General features: G+C 38.7%; 3 protein-coding genes and 1 long non-coding RNA gene across 6 annotated transcripts, besides 1 other annotated feature; 1 reads left to right on the top strand and 3 right to left on the bottom strand.

Annotated features, from left to right (window-relative positions):
• Nucleotides 1–174: 174 nt before the first annotated feature.
• Nucleotides 175–1,180, top strand: lncRNA:marge (long non-coding RNA:marge). Of its 2 annotated transcripts, NR_048275.2 has the most exons (2): nucleotides 175–325; nucleotides 418–1,180. It is a non-coding gene; the product is annotated as a long non-coding RNA:marge (long non-coding RNA). The 2 variants fall into 2 exon arrangements; NR_048276.2 differs by having other exon boundaries at nucleotides 175–861.
• A 585-nt stretch (nucleotides 1,181–1,765) lies between these two features.
• On the bottom strand, nucleotides 1,766–2,958 carry Ocho. Of its 2 annotated transcripts, none has more exons than NM_080514.2 (1): nucleotides 1,766–2,958. In NM_080514.2, exon 1 carries the CDS (start codon nucleotides 2,500–2,502, stop codon nucleotides 2,053–2,055), a length of 450 nt encoding a protein of 149 aa, NP_536775.2. In that variant the 5' UTR covers nucleotides 2,503–2,958; the 3' UTR covers nucleotides 1,766–2,052. The 2 variants fall into 2 exon arrangements, with proteins under 2 accessions (NP_536775.2, NP_001246759.1); NM_001259830.1 differs by having other exon boundaries at nucleotides 1,766–2,623.
• Nucleotides 2,959–4,607: 1,649 nt separating this feature from the next.
• Nucleotides 4,608–5,139, bottom strand: Brd (Bearded). The gene has a single exon (NM_057541.5). The coding sequence runs from the start codon at nucleotides 5,065–5,067 to the stop codon at nucleotides 4,822–4,824; it is 246 nt and encodes an 81-aa protein (NP_476889.1). The 5' UTR covers nucleotides 5,068–5,139; the 3' UTR covers nucleotides 4,608–4,821.
• A 1,602-nt stretch (nucleotides 5,140–6,741) lies between these two features.
• Nucleotides 6,742–6,986: a mobile genetic element.
• A 513-nt stretch (nucleotides 6,987–7,499) lies between these two features.
• On the bottom strand, nucleotides 7,500–8,462 carry Tom (Twin of m4). The gene has a single exon (NM_079349.3). It carries the CDS (start codon nucleotides 8,377–8,379, stop codon nucleotides 7,903–7,905), a length of 477 nt encoding a protein of 158 aa, NP_524073.2. The 5' UTR covers nucleotides 8,380–8,462; the 3' UTR covers nucleotides 7,500–7,902.
• Between the last annotated feature and the right edge of the window lie 7,907 nt (nucleotides 8,463–16,369).

Genomic DNA, 16,369 nt, shown 5'->3' with positions numbered 1-16,369 from the left:
CAGACGCAACCCAAGAGAGTCAGGCAAACGGCTGTGTGTGTATGCGAGTGTGTGAGTGAGCGCGAGTTGGTGTGAGTTTGTGTAAGTGCTCTTTGTTTATCTCTATTTACGCGGCAGCGGCGTCAACGTCGTCCGTCCGCGAGTTGTATAAAATCCGGCGATCCGCCGATTGCCGAGTCAGTGCTCAATGTAAACCGTTAACGATCACATCGCCTCATCTCGTGAAACACCCACCCACTCTCTCCCAAAAAAATTAAATGGGATGAGGGGGTGGCGCTCGAGGTGGTTTTTGCAGCTTTAAACGCGCTCCAAGCGCACCCTCTACGTAATTCTACGTAACTTTGGATGGTACCGAAGCTTTAAAGACCGCTTGGCTCTCCCATTTTCCAACGCCCACCAATCCACCCACCACTCAAGTGGAAGAACGAGAATGGCATGGACAAGGACATGGCAATCATGGAGATGGAGGACCAAACAGGACCGGGCTGGAGGAAAGTGCAATGGTGACTTGGCGGGACACAAGAACTCGAACTGAAGACTCCGATTCGAGTGCGTTTTCCCCAAGGTCAACACCCCCACAACGTCATGTGCAATATATTAGCTAATTTGTTGTTAACTAATATTGTTATTAATCCATTTGTTGTTGGTTTCACGTTCCTGGAACGTTTACTGTGATTGTTAACCCCTTCAAAGTTGAGATTTAGTTGTTAAGCCACTGTTATGTTTGAATCATCAGATATTGTTATTGATAAGAAAAGCAACATCATCGCGTATGTCTTCCAATACCGTTAAGTGCAATCTAGCTTGTAAGAAAATTAGTTTTTCCTTTGTTGAAATAAATCAGCTCTTCATGGGAAGACTAACAAAAAATCCAGCTTGTGTTCTTGATTAGCCAATTTTTAAAATGCTATCCAAAATCTAGGATGGATGTTTATCTTCAAGGTAATTCAAAAACAAATAAGTTTGATTTACATATCAGTATGATTAAAACGAGATAAAGGACCTCCAAAGCCTGCATTGAAATAATCAAATCAATTGGTCGTTTCCATTTTGAAGTATTATTTAACTTATTTTAATTTAACTTATTTCGGTTTTATAAGCCATATATGTATAATCTAATTTAAATTGAAAATAATGTTCGCAAGTGTCATTATAATGGCAATATAAGTGCTTGAATGATAAAATAATATTATTTTATAATATTAGAAACATCTGTTATTGATATTTTTAGATATTAAAATGTCTTAAAAACCCATATTTTATTACATTTTTTACATTTAAACGTTCTTGCTTGATATATCCTTAATTCAATATTAACTTAATTAAATAAATCAGGGTTATCTTGAAAATATACGAAAAATAAGACAATTTTTAAAGACTTTCATTTGCTGCTGCTATCTGAACATAACAGTTTATTTTATTGTTCCCGTATCTGAAGTTTGTTTAAAATATTTGAACCGAGACCATTGTCTTCTTATCTAAACGCTCATATGTTGAGCTGATGGTAGTTTTCCTCACCGCTTTCCACACATTTTCCGAAATCTCAGCCAGATCTTTGGGTAACAGTAAACAAAAACCCAACACATGGTTTGGTGCCGTGGGAATGTCCCACATCTTTGAAGGATCTGCAGACAGGACCTTTCGCATCTTTACCCAAAACTGGCCCACATGTTGAGAATGCCATGCATCGCAAATGATAAGAAATTCAAATATGTTTTCAATGTATATTTTTAGTTTTTGTTTACAAATGTATTTTGAAAATCCAAACAATTGAAATCCATTTTTGCACTGCAAAAAGGAGCAATTGCTGGAATATCTCCCGCCACAATATTCTGTGGATGCCCAATCGCTTTTTGGGATTTTCCAGTGTGTTAGAAATTCCGCAAAGCGCTGCCCAAGATCGATGATCCCAAAGTCGAAGTGCCCAAACTCTGGAGTACCCATCCCGCTGGAGAACCGAGCTCCAGTCCAGTTGAAGTTATCCCAATCGAAAGTTGAAAAAACCCATTTTTCGTTCAAGGTTGAAGTTGCAGCTCCAGGCGATTACTTCGTTCAAGCTTGAGCCCAACGGTCCAGGAAGTTCCATTCGATGGCATAGGGTTCGCAGGCTTTGGGTTGCACCGATGTCCAGAAGAAGGTGCCGGCATTGGTGCGGGCAAAATGCACTGGTACATAGTAATCCTCCTGGTCGATGGTGTGCAGCTCCCCGGATCCGTTCTCATTGTAAACGATGACGGCATCTTCCTTGGCGCACTGGCGGATTTCCTCGATGAGGCGATGCTCCAGATGCTCGTTGGCCATGTTGTCCATATCGTTGCTGAGCCACTCGAACTCGGCCTCCTTCTCCTCGGAGGCGATGTAGGAGCTCCTCTTGGGCTGCTCCTTCTTCATGTTGAAGAATTGACCGAGCAGCGGCTTCAGCAGATTCTTCAGGCGACGCGAAGGCGAGACTTTCGATTTGTACATGGTGTTGAGGGTCTTCTGCTTGCTGATGGCCGACATTAGATGAATTTCGTTCAGATATTTTCTGGTGGTGAGTGCGTAGAATGCGTGCTGGGATGTTCTCGCTTCGACGTTCGGATGCTGTGTGATGCTGTCACTAAGATTAGAGGCGCTATTTATACTTTCTTGGGAGACAGGAGCGATGCTACAGCATCTCAGCCAATCACGTCGCTCGGAAGGCAGGCAGGTGCAAGGATCCGAAATTTCACACGTTAGTCAGTGGCAGCAGGTAGGTCCTGCAGGACCTGAGATTCGAGATCTTGTGCGAAGCGTGGGAATCTCGGGCCCATTCCTCCTTTCAAGACAATTATCCCCGGGTTCCAAACGAATCCTTGGCGTGGGAACAGCACATTGCCGGCCTTCTCTCGGAGACCCAGTTATTGTTTTGGATTTCGACTGGGTTTGTTTTGCCAGTTCATCAGAAATATGTCGATCCTGTAACCGAAAACCAGCTACAATCTAAGCCAAATTTACACAAATCGTGCACTTTCATTCTTATGTTTTTCGGTTCGGTTGATTAGGGATGGCATCGCAGAAAGTCCTTTGAGGCACGATCTTGAGAATTCTCACGTTCAGTTGGGGAGCTCCTCGTATTTTGGTTACTTGGGCAGCGGGCTTCCCAAATATTTTCGTGTCACGACAGAGGGTTTCATTTTTGAACATCTCTAGTCCTCACTTTTTTGGTTCAGACCCCTCAATTAATTGTAGAATGGGGGTTCATTTTTTGTGAATGTATCGTATTATAACTCATTTATTGTGGGATGTGGTGATTGCTCGCCTTACATTTATATTTACAGCCTGTGAGAATTTGTAACCCGTGTTTAAATGGTTGAAAAGATCCTAAAGAAATATAAAACTGCAGATGAGGTCTGTTTAGATGTTTGGGCCCTATTGATATCAAATTGTGTTTGTAGCAATCACTAATATAAATTTACTTGAGGTTTCATTTTTTCTATTACTTAGGGCCACAAAAGAGCTGAAATCCTCAGAGACAAATATTTTGTTTTGAAGAAGTATGATGTCTATGGTTTGTTAAGTAAGTGGTCTTAGAATCTTTAAATAAATAATAATAATGAATATTAATTAATTAGTCATATATATTTGCATATATGATACATATCATAAAATATTGTTGTTTTTAATAAAGCGACGACAACACATTTTTTGCGACTATCTTATAAACGAATTTATTGTAATGTTTAGTAATGGTTTAAATATTGTTATTTGATTTACCCCAACTCAAACAAAATCCTACACATAACAGAGTTTGAATCACAAAAATAAAAAATAAGAGTTTAATAAAATTAAATTCAACGCCCAAATCTATAAATTATTTTAATATTTATGTAATTATCTTGATTTCAAACACAAATATTTATTTAGATTTATTAATATCAATTAAACTTTTGTTTCTTTAATAAAATTATCATCATCATATCATCATATCATTATCTTTGTATTATATCATTGCCCATTTAAAACTCCAACGGGTCCTGTAACCTGTAACATTATCCCGAACTGTACTTGGTTGTATGCTTTCAATAAGGAATCTGCATCGACTTTATGTAAAACTATTTACATAACGCACACACGATCTTATGTACGAGAATGCCCCCTTTGAAATGCCATAAAGATCGAACCGAACCGTGCGGCCTTTTCGCATTTATTATTGAGATAGGATTGGCTTTGTTTCTGCTCGTAGCGTAGGGCCCCTGCCTTTTTTGTTTATCATCCGAGGGACTGGGACCGGGACCCTCTACCTGTTCCGATGCAATTCGAGATTTATTTTGTCCAGGGCCCAACCCTAAGAAGGAGCGCTGAAAACGAAAATCAGAAATCGCCTGGAGGTAACAGGTTTCCCCGGCTCACTCGGCTTGATTTTTCGAGTTTTTCGAATCCACAACAGGTTTCCAACAAAAGGGAACAGGTAAAGGTTTTGTTTTTCGAGTTAAGGTTCTTAGGGTCTCGCTGTTCCGTGAATGTGGAAGGGTCAGGGGTACGGGATAAGAACGGTTTTTGGCTTACAGATTCTTGGAAAAACCTTCGAGGAAATTACAATGACAAAGGGAAAGTTCGAATAAGAAATCAGAAATGCAAACAAGTTTCGGTATTAATATTATGTATTTATTCATACTCTCTTAAACATAGATGGAAGACAATGATTAAAGCTGGATATTTGTGCATTTCATTTTAAAATCTCCACTTGCACAGTGTGGAGAGTTAAAGCTGTTGCGGATGATGTTTAGAGACCGAATCCGTTGGAGTCTTTAAAGCTGATTGGAAAGTGGTATTTTTTTTCGGATTTCCCATTTTCCTCGATTACAGTTGGACGAGCTCGGCTTCCAATTGCTCGTTCTGGGAGTTCTGCAGCTCCTCCTCGGAAGTGGGCAGTGGGAGCTCCTTCGGCATGGAGTGGTTCTTCAGTTGCTGGTGGCCCGATGCCTTGAAGATTTTGCAGGCCACCTTGAAGATCTTCTTCATGGCCTTGGCGGGTGTGTAGGTCTTCTTCTGGCAGACAGGAGTGGTGGTGTAGATGGTGGTGTTCATCAGAGTTTCGTAGGCCATTTTTGCTAGTTAGTAGTTTGCTTGCTTGGTCGACTGATCTTGGCTGTTCAACGTTGCGATTGAATGTGATGTCCTATTCGGAATTGCGCACCGCTTAAATACCCGATCCTTGCGAAAGCAACCCCTAAGTCAACCAATCAGGACGAGTCCTAGCGCGCAGGTGTTTCTCGGTCTCTCAAAATATGAGAGTCACGCATTCCTCAACTCTCTGCAGGTAGTTCGGGATCGTTTCGGGTCCCTTTTTTGAGCGACCCTTGCACGTGTGCGAAGTAAGGCCACAATTTTCGTAGGCCCTAAATAAATCTCTCCCTCGATTTCGTTTTCGTCGTGGGAGAGTATAATTTCAGTCGAATGCCAATAGGAGGACGATGCCGGCAAGCATAACAAATAGCCAAAAAATGAAAGAAATGAAAAAATAAACGATCATCCCTTTTCCATCGGGTTCGGGTTAGTAATTTGAGTGGTTTGTTTGCGGAGGACTCGGCTCGAATTTATGCCTTGATTAGTTTTTGGCTATTAATTGTTAATAGGCTGACAGTGGAGGATAAAAGTGACAGACCCTCGTTAAACACATGTTGTCGGCAAACGAGAAATATTTACACGTCAACATTTCATTTTTGATCAGTACAGGTAGACTGTGGTCCTTTCGAGTACAGTGAACATTCGCTCGAAGGTGTGCAGGGATTTTCAAGATTCCACACTCACTGCAGCGTAGTTGCTCTGGCAGGCTTCACTGTCCTCACACTTGTTCTTCGGGGTTGTTTTGGTCCTTGGCAAAATTTGAATTTGGAGCGTAATGAAACTCGAATTTCTTCGTTTATTGCATGAAAGGTTTCTTTATCTTTCCCTTAAATCTGCTATAGGGATTTAAGATATTTTTGGATTTCTTGTTGCATGGAACCACCACTTGGAAATATGGTTTTCTGTGACAGGTTTCACTGTCCCCACACTTGTGTGTTGGTTCGGGCTCTCCAAGAAAATTAAAATTTCGTCTCTTGTTGAAATTCGAATTTCGTCTCCTATTGAAATACTTGGCACTTGTAATTTGGGATTCATTCGTATTCCAATCCAGTTGCATTAGATGGAGTGGGATAGGATCCTGGCCCATCCACTTGGGGGGTGACCAACCAGGAACCTAGCGTGCTTGTGGCTCGCTTAACTATTCCACAGGCATAATTCCCCATAAGCACTTGAAGATTTTATTTTGGTGGCGTTTCAAGTTTAGTTGTTAGTGTCAGGTTTCCTGAAATTCAAGCGCCAGAATGAAGCCTGCATAATTAGCTTGTGGCTATCGTGAAACAAAATATTGTGGATCGAGTGTTGTAATATGACTTATGTTGCATTTTTCTTATAAAAAAAAATTATTTACACTGAAAATACATGTATTCTTTAATACATAATTCTTTATCTTTATTTTATTTCAGTTCGGTGGCTTGTTAGCCGTATATACATACATATTATATATGATATTATTGTGATAAATATTTATCATTGACTCATTTAAAGAATTTTGAGAATTCACGCGTTTGTAGCACATTCAAAATTTTTAAAAATTATTTTATTCATTTTAGACTGGGTTATTTGATATGGTTTTCTTATAATTAGTTCTTGAAGAATTCTTTGTAGTATTTTAATATTTGTAGATACAAACAGTAATTTTTTTTAACCATAATATTTTTTTTTTATTTTACTTTGCTTTTATTTATTGAATCTTCTTGTATAAGAACTAACAATAAGTTTAAAAATCTTAACTATAACAAGTATTTTTTGAACAGTTGTATTATTTTTCCAACTGTTCTATGTTTAAACGGCCCTAATAATTTATTCGCTGGGTTGGTAGGTCCTTTCGCCGGAGACGGGAACGGCTGCTGAGCTGGATTAGACCTCGCGCTAGGTGGTTGGGGTGCGTGTGAAGCGTGTGAACCATAATATGATATGAAAAGATATGATATTTACTATACCAATATTTTCGAAATATAAATAGAATAAATAAATAAATACATATATACTACAAAGGTATATATTAGGTATATTTGAAACAAAAATCATATTTTAACGATAACAGATGCAGAAATTGTATGAAAGACAAAAAATAATATTTGGTGAATATTATATTAGCCTGTGGTCAGGCTAAATATAAATGTAAATAAAATTCTTTATTGTTCTTACGGAAGTATTTCCAACTGCCTACCAGCAGCATTTTTGGATTCAAATGGTCTCCAAGCAGGAATGAATGCAGTCACTAATTGGAATGTGTTCACCAGCATAGCGAGTCCAATTTAAAATCCATTCTTCAAATCAGAATTGTACAGAGTAGCCGAATTTAACTATACTTACAATGGTCATTCAATTTGGGATTTTTCTTTTCCAACCTTATTCATATTATTTCATATCAGTTTTCAGAATAAAGAGACATTAGAATTTCCTTTTTTCGATTTATTTATTTCTTATATGATATTAGTGTTTATAGCTAAAGTTTTACATGGAAGACAATGATTCTTAGCCTAATTCTTATACGAAGACCCTAACAAACAAACATGGAAGACAATGATTCGGCTAAGACTAACTTAAGGCTAATAAGACACGATAAATCACAATGAGTTAACGATAGTAACGCTTGATTGTGATAATTGAATATCAATTAGAGTTGTGTTTCCCTTGGGACGCGAGCCCAAAGAATCCAATCTATGCCTAATATCACCCTGAGATTACGAACATGCGAAGCTGAACCCGCATCCATCCGACGACCAATGGACGGAGACACTTGCACTTAAAGCTGCCAATTGGAGTTTTTCCCGGTGCATCGAGAAGTGGAACTGTGCATCCTGGCGATGTTTAGGCCTGAACCCAACGGTCGAACTGCTGGCGCAACTGCTGTTCGTGGTGCTGGCGAGCTCCCTCGGCTGAGGTCCAGAAGAAGGTGCCGCTGGTGGTGCGGGCGAAGTGGACCGGGATGAAGGTCTGCTCCGGATGGACGGGCACGATGCTCTGTTGCTGACCCTGCTGCACGATCATGGCCACGTTGGTGGGGCACTGGCGGAGATCGGTGTACAGTCGCTGCTCCAGCTCCTCGTTGGCCATGTTATCGCAACTGGCCGCCGGATCTTTGCGCATGTCCTCCAGCGAGGCGTTGACTGCATTTTGGTTCTGGATCTCGGCCAGAGTCTTCCGGAGTAGCTGCTTCTTCTTCACCAGTCGCAGAAGGGGTTTGACCAGTTTCCTCAGACTCCGCATGGCCATCGTGTGCTGATCTGATTTCGGCTCCATCACCTTGCTGCTCTCAAACTTGTATTCCCGTGTGATGAACGACATTGTGTTGAGGATTGTTGAGATTTATAATAAAACTTGGGATCTTAGTTGGTTGCACTCGGTTGAGAGTTGGTAGTATTCTGGTTTTCCTGCTGCACGACCGACTCCTTATATACGATTTGCTCTCTTTGGTTTCTCTCGGCGGGGGAGAATTCTCGCACAGAGCGGCGGTTCTCTCGATCGATGGACCCAGCCAATGGGAAGGCAGACTGCCTGCAGGTGGTTGCACAAACAGTGAGAGCGGGAGACAAAAGAGAGCCAAGAGAAAGCGGTCTCGGAATCAGGAGCATGTCCTTACCCTTGAGAAAGCAGGGTATGATGAATTTTTGAGTCTGTGCATAAAAAATAGATTTTACGAAAAATAAGGTTAATATGTTTTTATTGTGTGTATATCTTTTAAGTGTATTTTTTCTAAAAAAAATTATTTATAATAGTAATATTGAAAGGGGCCATATAAGGTTGAATTTAATTGAATTGAATTCATTGAATTTATAATAACTATAGTAATAAGATCATAAACTTGATGAAAAATATCAATATTTAAGGACTCTATTAAAATTAAACTTAAAAGACTAGCAAGAATAAAATGTATCCTAAAATATTTGGTATACAACTAAATTAAAAACTATTTAAAATTAAATAATTAAGATCGGCACAGCCTTACAAAAAAAGTTTTCCTTAACAGCACACTGCTAAATTAAGGTATGTAGGAAGTACATCGGTAAAATTACAATAAATACAAAGAGATCGTTGTATATTTAACAATTATTTAGTATTTTACTAATGGTATTTATTTTTTGGAACATAGCATACCATACTAAGTCATTTACTTTAAAATTTCATATGTTTCCCACGTGATTCAAATGCTGGGTATTACCCACTCGAGTTGCTCATTCACTGCAGGTTTTTAACGGATTTTTTGACAGTCGCATAGATCTCGGTCGGTTCTCGATCTTTCGCCCCCTCTGAGAGTACCATGCCTCACAACCTCTCTTTACCTGCTCGACTCTGTCGCAAGAAAAGTAGAAGTCCCTAAATCCCAAACGTAAAATTCCAGGAGAGTACCGAGCGGACAAGTCGAAACTTGTTGAAAAAATTCCATAACAGAGTGTGAGGGAAGAGAGATTTTAAAATTCGACACACTATCCGAAAAAAGACGGAGGATATGGACAAACAATGGATTGGCATATCTCGGAGATACAATCTCGCCGCTGGAAATACCCAAACGGACAAGGGACTTGTCCGTTATTTCATTGAGACAGCCCAGAAAGTGCCCCTAAGTCCTTCCGTCCGATCGTCCTTTTCCTATTTTCCCAACCTGTAGGTAGTTGAGCAAAGTAACGTATTTTTCGGGTACTTGGCATTGCGATGGAATGGGATGGGATCGGACTCTCAAGGTTAGTCAATATGCATTAATGCCGCATTTCGGGAAATCTCGGCAGGTCCTTTTCAGCTCCTTCCGATCGCATTTGTTTGTCATTGTTGTTCTTTCCCGGTTCGAGGGACCTGCTCTGTTGATGCGTGAAAAATTTTCGACGCGGGAGAAGCACGTACAGATAGGGATCTTCAGAGTTTTGGTTTTTGGCTCGGTTTACGCATTTTAGTGGAATTTCGTCGGCACTTCGTTTATGAGTCGCCTTCCTAATTGTTATGGGCCCTTTTCCCTTGCCCCCGAAGGTTACTTTCATAATTTTGTAACGGCTCCGAGGACTCGAGTTTCTTGTAACGGTCGTTTCGTTCCTTTGGCTATCCTTACGGTCATTAAGAGGGTCCCTAATTGGCCCCCGTCTGATTGCTGTGCCCCGCATTACGCAGAGCTTCTTTGTTTTAAGGTTCTCCCTTTTGCAATGGAAACCTGTTTATTATTTTGCGCAATTCGGTGGGGTGCATTATATCAATTTCAATCGCAGTGAAGCAGAGTCGAGGGGTTAAATTGGGGTCTACACTTGCCTGGCTGTTGATTGTCAGAAGACGTGACCTGATTTGACCCTCTCCACACTTTACACATATCGTTAACCATTCGGTTTTCGTTTTCGGCTTATAAAGGGAAGGCGTGGCAGGTTGATGTTATGTAAATTTTTGAAACGGTTCCACATTAAGATGACGTTCCTCCCTATTAATAATGGAAAATATATTCAAATAATATTGAATATGTATTTTTCCTTAAAGTTAAGGTATTGCTGTAAGAAATGTGATACAAAATTAAATGCACGTTTGGATAATCCTACTATTATTTACATATATTTACAATAGTAACGTATGTACATATGTAAAATGTATAGGCTACGATTAATTTATTTTTAAGGTATACACAAGTCAAAGAATATTGAAAGAACACAAATTGTAACACAAATTTTTAGGAAAACAAATCAAAAGTATGATACCATAATATACCATTTCGTACAATTTTTCAAAATTAATATTTAACAGGAGTTGGATCTACATTATATTTTTTTTTAATGTTAGGTTAGCACTGATTTGTATAAAAAAACAACAAATTTAAGAAATAGAATTTGTTGACCAAACTAAATAGCAAATGAATATTGTTAATAAAATCAGTTGTTTCTGTTACTTCTCAATCTTAACGTTGCATTGAATTCTTTGTCGTTGCCAAATAGGAGCATTTACAAAAATGTTTTATTGTTCTTAACGCAAAGTAAGAATTGAAAAACAATGCAATAAAGAAGACCGACTATCCCACAGTCGCAGTGTTTGCACACGTGCAATGAATTTCGATCCTTGAAATATGGAACAAGTCTCGACACGATCGCTTCGTAAAATTTGAGCTACGTTCTTTAGAAACTATGTCTCTTATTTGCCAAAGAGCTCAGTGCTATATGGTTTTGTAGAGTAAGGGTTTCTTCTAGAATCTTATCTGCAAACATCATCAGCCGATCTCAGCGATCTTCGCGGCGATGATTGCTTTTTCATGGCTGTTGATGGCCGGCCAGTAGACCGTTAAAAAACCTCCGTGAGGTGCATTAGTTTTGGGTCATTTGAGGGTTCGTTTCGTTTTCGTCTCGTTTAATCCTCTTTTATCGTGCATTTCTGATGTGTTTGGGGTTACTCTTTGTGTCTCGTATTTTTACCTGCCGATGCTGTGTGTTTGACCCTTGCACGTGCACAATGATGGACCCTTTTTTGGGAATGCAACAATGTTCAATCCACGGAGATAGGAGTGGGGGTGGTGGTGGAAGGGTACCGAATATGACCGACGAATGCCACTCCAATCCAGCGTAATTGTGACCTTCCGGAAAAAGGGATTAACTGCCGCCATTGTCCAACGTCGATTTTTTGGCCTGAAATCAGAAACGCTCCTGTCCACATAATGTGGTAAAAGGGTCCTATCAAATCCGTAGAGTTCTCCAATTTCAATGCAATCCGACAAAAAATGTACCCAAAATGTAAATGTTCTGGAATTGTAAGGGTTTCAGTTGAAGCGACCAAGAAGTTTCCCCAAAAATAATCTTTTGAATAGAATTTGAATTTCAGCGTAATGTTTTTGTGAACGCCGTTGATTGATTGATGCGTTGGACTCGAATTATAAAATCAAATGAGACGATCCCTTAAATGATAGTCTTTGGGGTTGAGAAATTGAGTGTGTCCTTCGTTTGGTTTATTTACGGGGTGTGGGGATTTATTTGATGGTTGGGTAATTGAACGCGTTTGTCCTCAGTTTTATGTACATATTTTGGTATGGTGTGTCGGGGTTTTGAAGTGCTTTTGAAATTGTAAATTCCTTAGCTAGACAGTCACTTCAAATTCATTCAAATGTATGTTGACATTGGTTCTCATTATTCTATATGAGGAAAATATTATAAAATTCTTTTTTTTTTTGGCAAATATGTAACACTTAAATTGAAAAAAACTTAAGCAATGTGATATAACTTTGGTTTCTTGGATAAGTATTTTTTAATAATGGTCTCAATTCGGTAATTCTTTGGGGGAATCGAACTCTTTCATACTTTATAAAGTAGTATTTTCAAGATAACGATTGTTTGAATTGCGGAAACATGAGATGGTAGTAACACTTCTTGCTTTCCAAAGTTAGTTATTTGTTTATTTCTCTGTTTGCCTTAACTGAGAACTGGGCCAGACATTTTTTTGTTTAAGAAAATAGTTCGAAACGATTACACCTTCACACTTCTAGAACAAAGCATGGCTACACATTTGGTGAAATTTTTGGAATTGTTGCAACTTCCCTAAAGATGGATGACATCAACCTGTTGTGTGGCTTAGTTGTTCTCGTCCTGTCAAGTGTGAAAAATCGCGCACTTTGAGACAAAAGAAAAATCCATATAAATTTTGGAAAGGCACTGCCAATTCCAAGAATGTCAGGTCGAATGACAAAAATGCCAGACAGTGGATAATTTTCCTGGCGCCGGCGTCCTGTCGTTCATTGTCCTGCTAACGACTCGAGACGCCTTTTCTGGCGTCTTACCTGTACCAAAACCAAAGTGTTACCTGTACTCCTAAAACCTTATCTTCAAAACTGTCGCAAAGAGAAACCATTTATTTTTTGTTGATAATTTTAAATGGCGTCACTGTTTCAATTACTATACTCTACTTCAGAGACAAGGCCAAAGTCATTAATAGTCTCAAAAAAATATTAAAATTTAAATGGGCAAAGTGCATTATCTTGTCGTCGATTCGGCTTGCCTCAATCGGCACTTTAGGGATCGTTAGTTATCGTTTAGTTTAGTTACTCAAGTGGCTGTGGGCCAAGCCCCATGAAAAAACGAAATGAAAATTTTCCGCACTGGAACACATTTGTTTGGTTGGTTTGGTCATGGTTGAGTTTGATTCAGTGCCAGACACAAATATCATTTTACAGCCGATAATATTCCATTGGGGGTAGTTTTCATAGCTGATTAGTAAAGATTATTGTGGCATGGTAAACACTTGCGCCTACTCGCCCAAAAAGCGGCACTTGAAACGGCTGAGAGGATCTAAAAGGACCTGATTTGGGCGGGTTTACCATATCGATTGTGGAATGACGCCCGAAATGCATTTTCGAACACGAGATCGTCTTGCACATCGAGGCATTGAATTTCAGGAGCTCGAATGGGTTCGTGTTAGAAACTGCACTTGACAATTAAACTCACAGAAAAAAAAAAACAGATGAAATCCGTGTTGTCAAATATAACAGGGATCAGGACAGGACAGGGATTTGGTGCCAGGACCCTCGTCGAAATCCGATCCCTCGTAGCCCGAAAGTCGCGCTGTGGAGTCTCGAGTGTTTAGGGGTTGAGCATCATTATTTACGATTCATGCTCCATTGGGACTAATGGATATCCATATGCAGCCGACAATTTGTGAAATATTTCAGACACCTATTTGTTAAAATCGAAAACCAATCTAAAGCCACATGGTGTCTGCGCTTGTTTATAATTTCGTAAAAATATATGGCTGAGGAAGACTTTTATTTAAAGAAGCTGGAGTATTATGTTAATTTTGCCCTTTTATCATAATGTAAAAGTGGTTTTGTGTTTGTTAAAATGAGAGAAGAGAGCGTGCCCGACTGCTTAACGATATTAATTTTTGCATCTACCACTCCTTCGTCATTTAAGACAGATCATCCCAAAATTCTATACAAATCATAACTTAAAGGAATGGTAAAAATCACTGAAGGCTAATGTTTCCATTAGAGGTTGCAATCAATATTTAATCGAAACTAATATCTTTTATTTTCAATATAGTTTTAAAGTTAAAGATTAAAGATTAGTATACTTTACTATACTATACAAGAACTTTATGAGTTCAGCATTTGACATTTTATAATGATTTTTTCAACTTTTCTTTCAACTTAAGAATTGACTCCAAATATCAAAACTGCTTTTTATAATCATAAGATTATGAAAAGATTAAAGATTAAATCCAATCTTAGCTCGACTAATGTACGACAATAAGCTCAATAAAATCGTTGCGAACACTCCTTTAGTATTAAAATAATAACCAAGGTCTAAACGAGTCAAATTGATTATGCATAATAGACTTTAAGATATTGAATAAAAGAATTTCAAATTTTCAGCTTCACTCCTGACGTATTTCATTTAAACCCTATACACATTTGTTTTTGGCTTATAGGTAATCTTTTCTTATCCCCTTCGTACTTTCTTTACACCAAATTTATCTTGCAACTAAAAAAGTAAATTAATTGATTTGGAAAGGTTTGCTGCGATTATCAATTTCACAGTATTTGTACGCTTTTGATATATCCCTTGAGGCAAAAGGATACGTAGTCCACTACTTTACACACCTATTTGTTAAAATGGATAACCAATCTAAGGCCCAGAAGCGGTCTAGCATCGTTAAAAAAAGGGAATAGACAAAGATACAAATTTAAACCGAATTTTAGTGGAACATTTTCGGGCTAATGTCGATCGGTCGTTGTGGCGGTCAGTTTTCCTTTGTAAACACGTGTGCGAGGTTTTCCTTTGTTAAATTTTATTTTCTTTTTTACTTTAGTGCCCTTGGCCCTTCCCCTGCCTCTGCCCCTGCCCCTGCCCCTTCCATTGCCCTTGCCCACAACATGACTTGCCTGTGTCCCCTGTGGCGTTGGATTTTTATTGATTTTGGGTTTCCAATCTTTTCTCCTTCGATTTCTTCGCTTCTTAGGGGCGTTTTTCGGGCATTGTCCATGTAGAAGCAGTACATAGGAAGTCCATATATGAAGATTAGAAAATTTTTAACGTATTTTTTTTTTTCATTTTTGGGGGCGGCGTTCTGGGAGTACAGCCCAACAATCAGCTACAAACGATATTGTTAGAAGATTGATGAGAGACTTTCTGGTGTAAATTGTTAACACTGTTTTCCCTTTGACTTTGGAGGTCTTTGCATGTCGGCCCAGGGCGGTCTGGGCGTGGTTCTCGCCCCCTTCCGCCCCTCTCTGTGTTCCACTGAAAAAGTGTTTTCTAGTGATGCCTTGAGTATGTATGCTTATGATGATCATGCCTAAGCAGCCTTTTTAGCCCAGTAATTTACTAATGAACCTGGAGATGCCAGATAGGAAGTGAAGAGTCGGGACTTTTGAAATAAGAAAGGAGTTGCCCTAGTTGGAGCTGATTAAAGGATCTGCTTATACGGCATGAGTTAGGGTTGCGCCATCGTTAATTAGGTCCTTTTAGGATTATTTGTAGGAGTCAATCGCAGGATCAGAAGTTAATCAGATCGATATACATATGTGGTCCGATTTGGTAATAAAAACACAAGAGAAAATAATGATATTTTATTGATATATTTTAAAAGGCTTTAAAGATTAGGATTGATAAATATTATGACTCAATCCACATTTTAAAACATAAGTGGCTTAATTCGCTCAGATTAATTACGTTCTACTTTGTTTTTTATACGTACATTTTAAAAGCTTTTAATGACATACCAATTTATAGATATGAACATTTCTAATTTATTAAATTCCAAAAAAAAGTAAACAACAGTTTTCTATGTGTTTTTCTTAATTGAAAAATTATAAAAAAAATTAAAAGGAAAAATTAATCAGTTTTGAGATTGCTTCCCTATTGCTAAACCAAATAATTATTTATTGATCCCCTCACTTAGGACCTCGTGGAAACGACATCTGGTTAAGATCGCACGATGGAATCAATCCATGTGGAGAACCCACCTAAACGTCTTAGACAAAAGCCCCTGTAAACATCATATGAACATCAAATCAGCTCAGGATTACAGCAGAGCAGCGTCTTTTACTTAAGATACTAGTAAGGAAAATCGTTTTTCAAACAAAAAAACTGTACACATACGTGGAGAGTAGACAATAGAAGAGACTTTCTCTGGCAAGCCGCGCATTTCTGGCCAACAACTAGAGGTAAGACACAAAACACACATCAAACAGAAAACGCTTCAAATTTGCTCATTGTTTTGTCAAAATACCAAATAACATAAGCGACAAGATCTCATTTTCCAATTTCCCAAAAGGGAAGCGAACTAATAGGGCTGTGAGCAACAAGACCGGAGAGCAATAGGTCATGTCATA

This window comes from Drosophila melanogaster, chromosome 3L (assembly GCF_000001215.4).
Source record: "Drosophila melanogaster chromosome 3L".
In the NCBI taxonomy this organism is placed as follows: domain Eukaryota; kingdom Metazoa; phylum Arthropoda; class Insecta; order Diptera; family Drosophilidae; genus Drosophila; species Drosophila melanogaster.
Note: the sequence above shows the minus strand (reverse complement) of the source record. Positions and strands in the feature narration are given on the sequence as shown.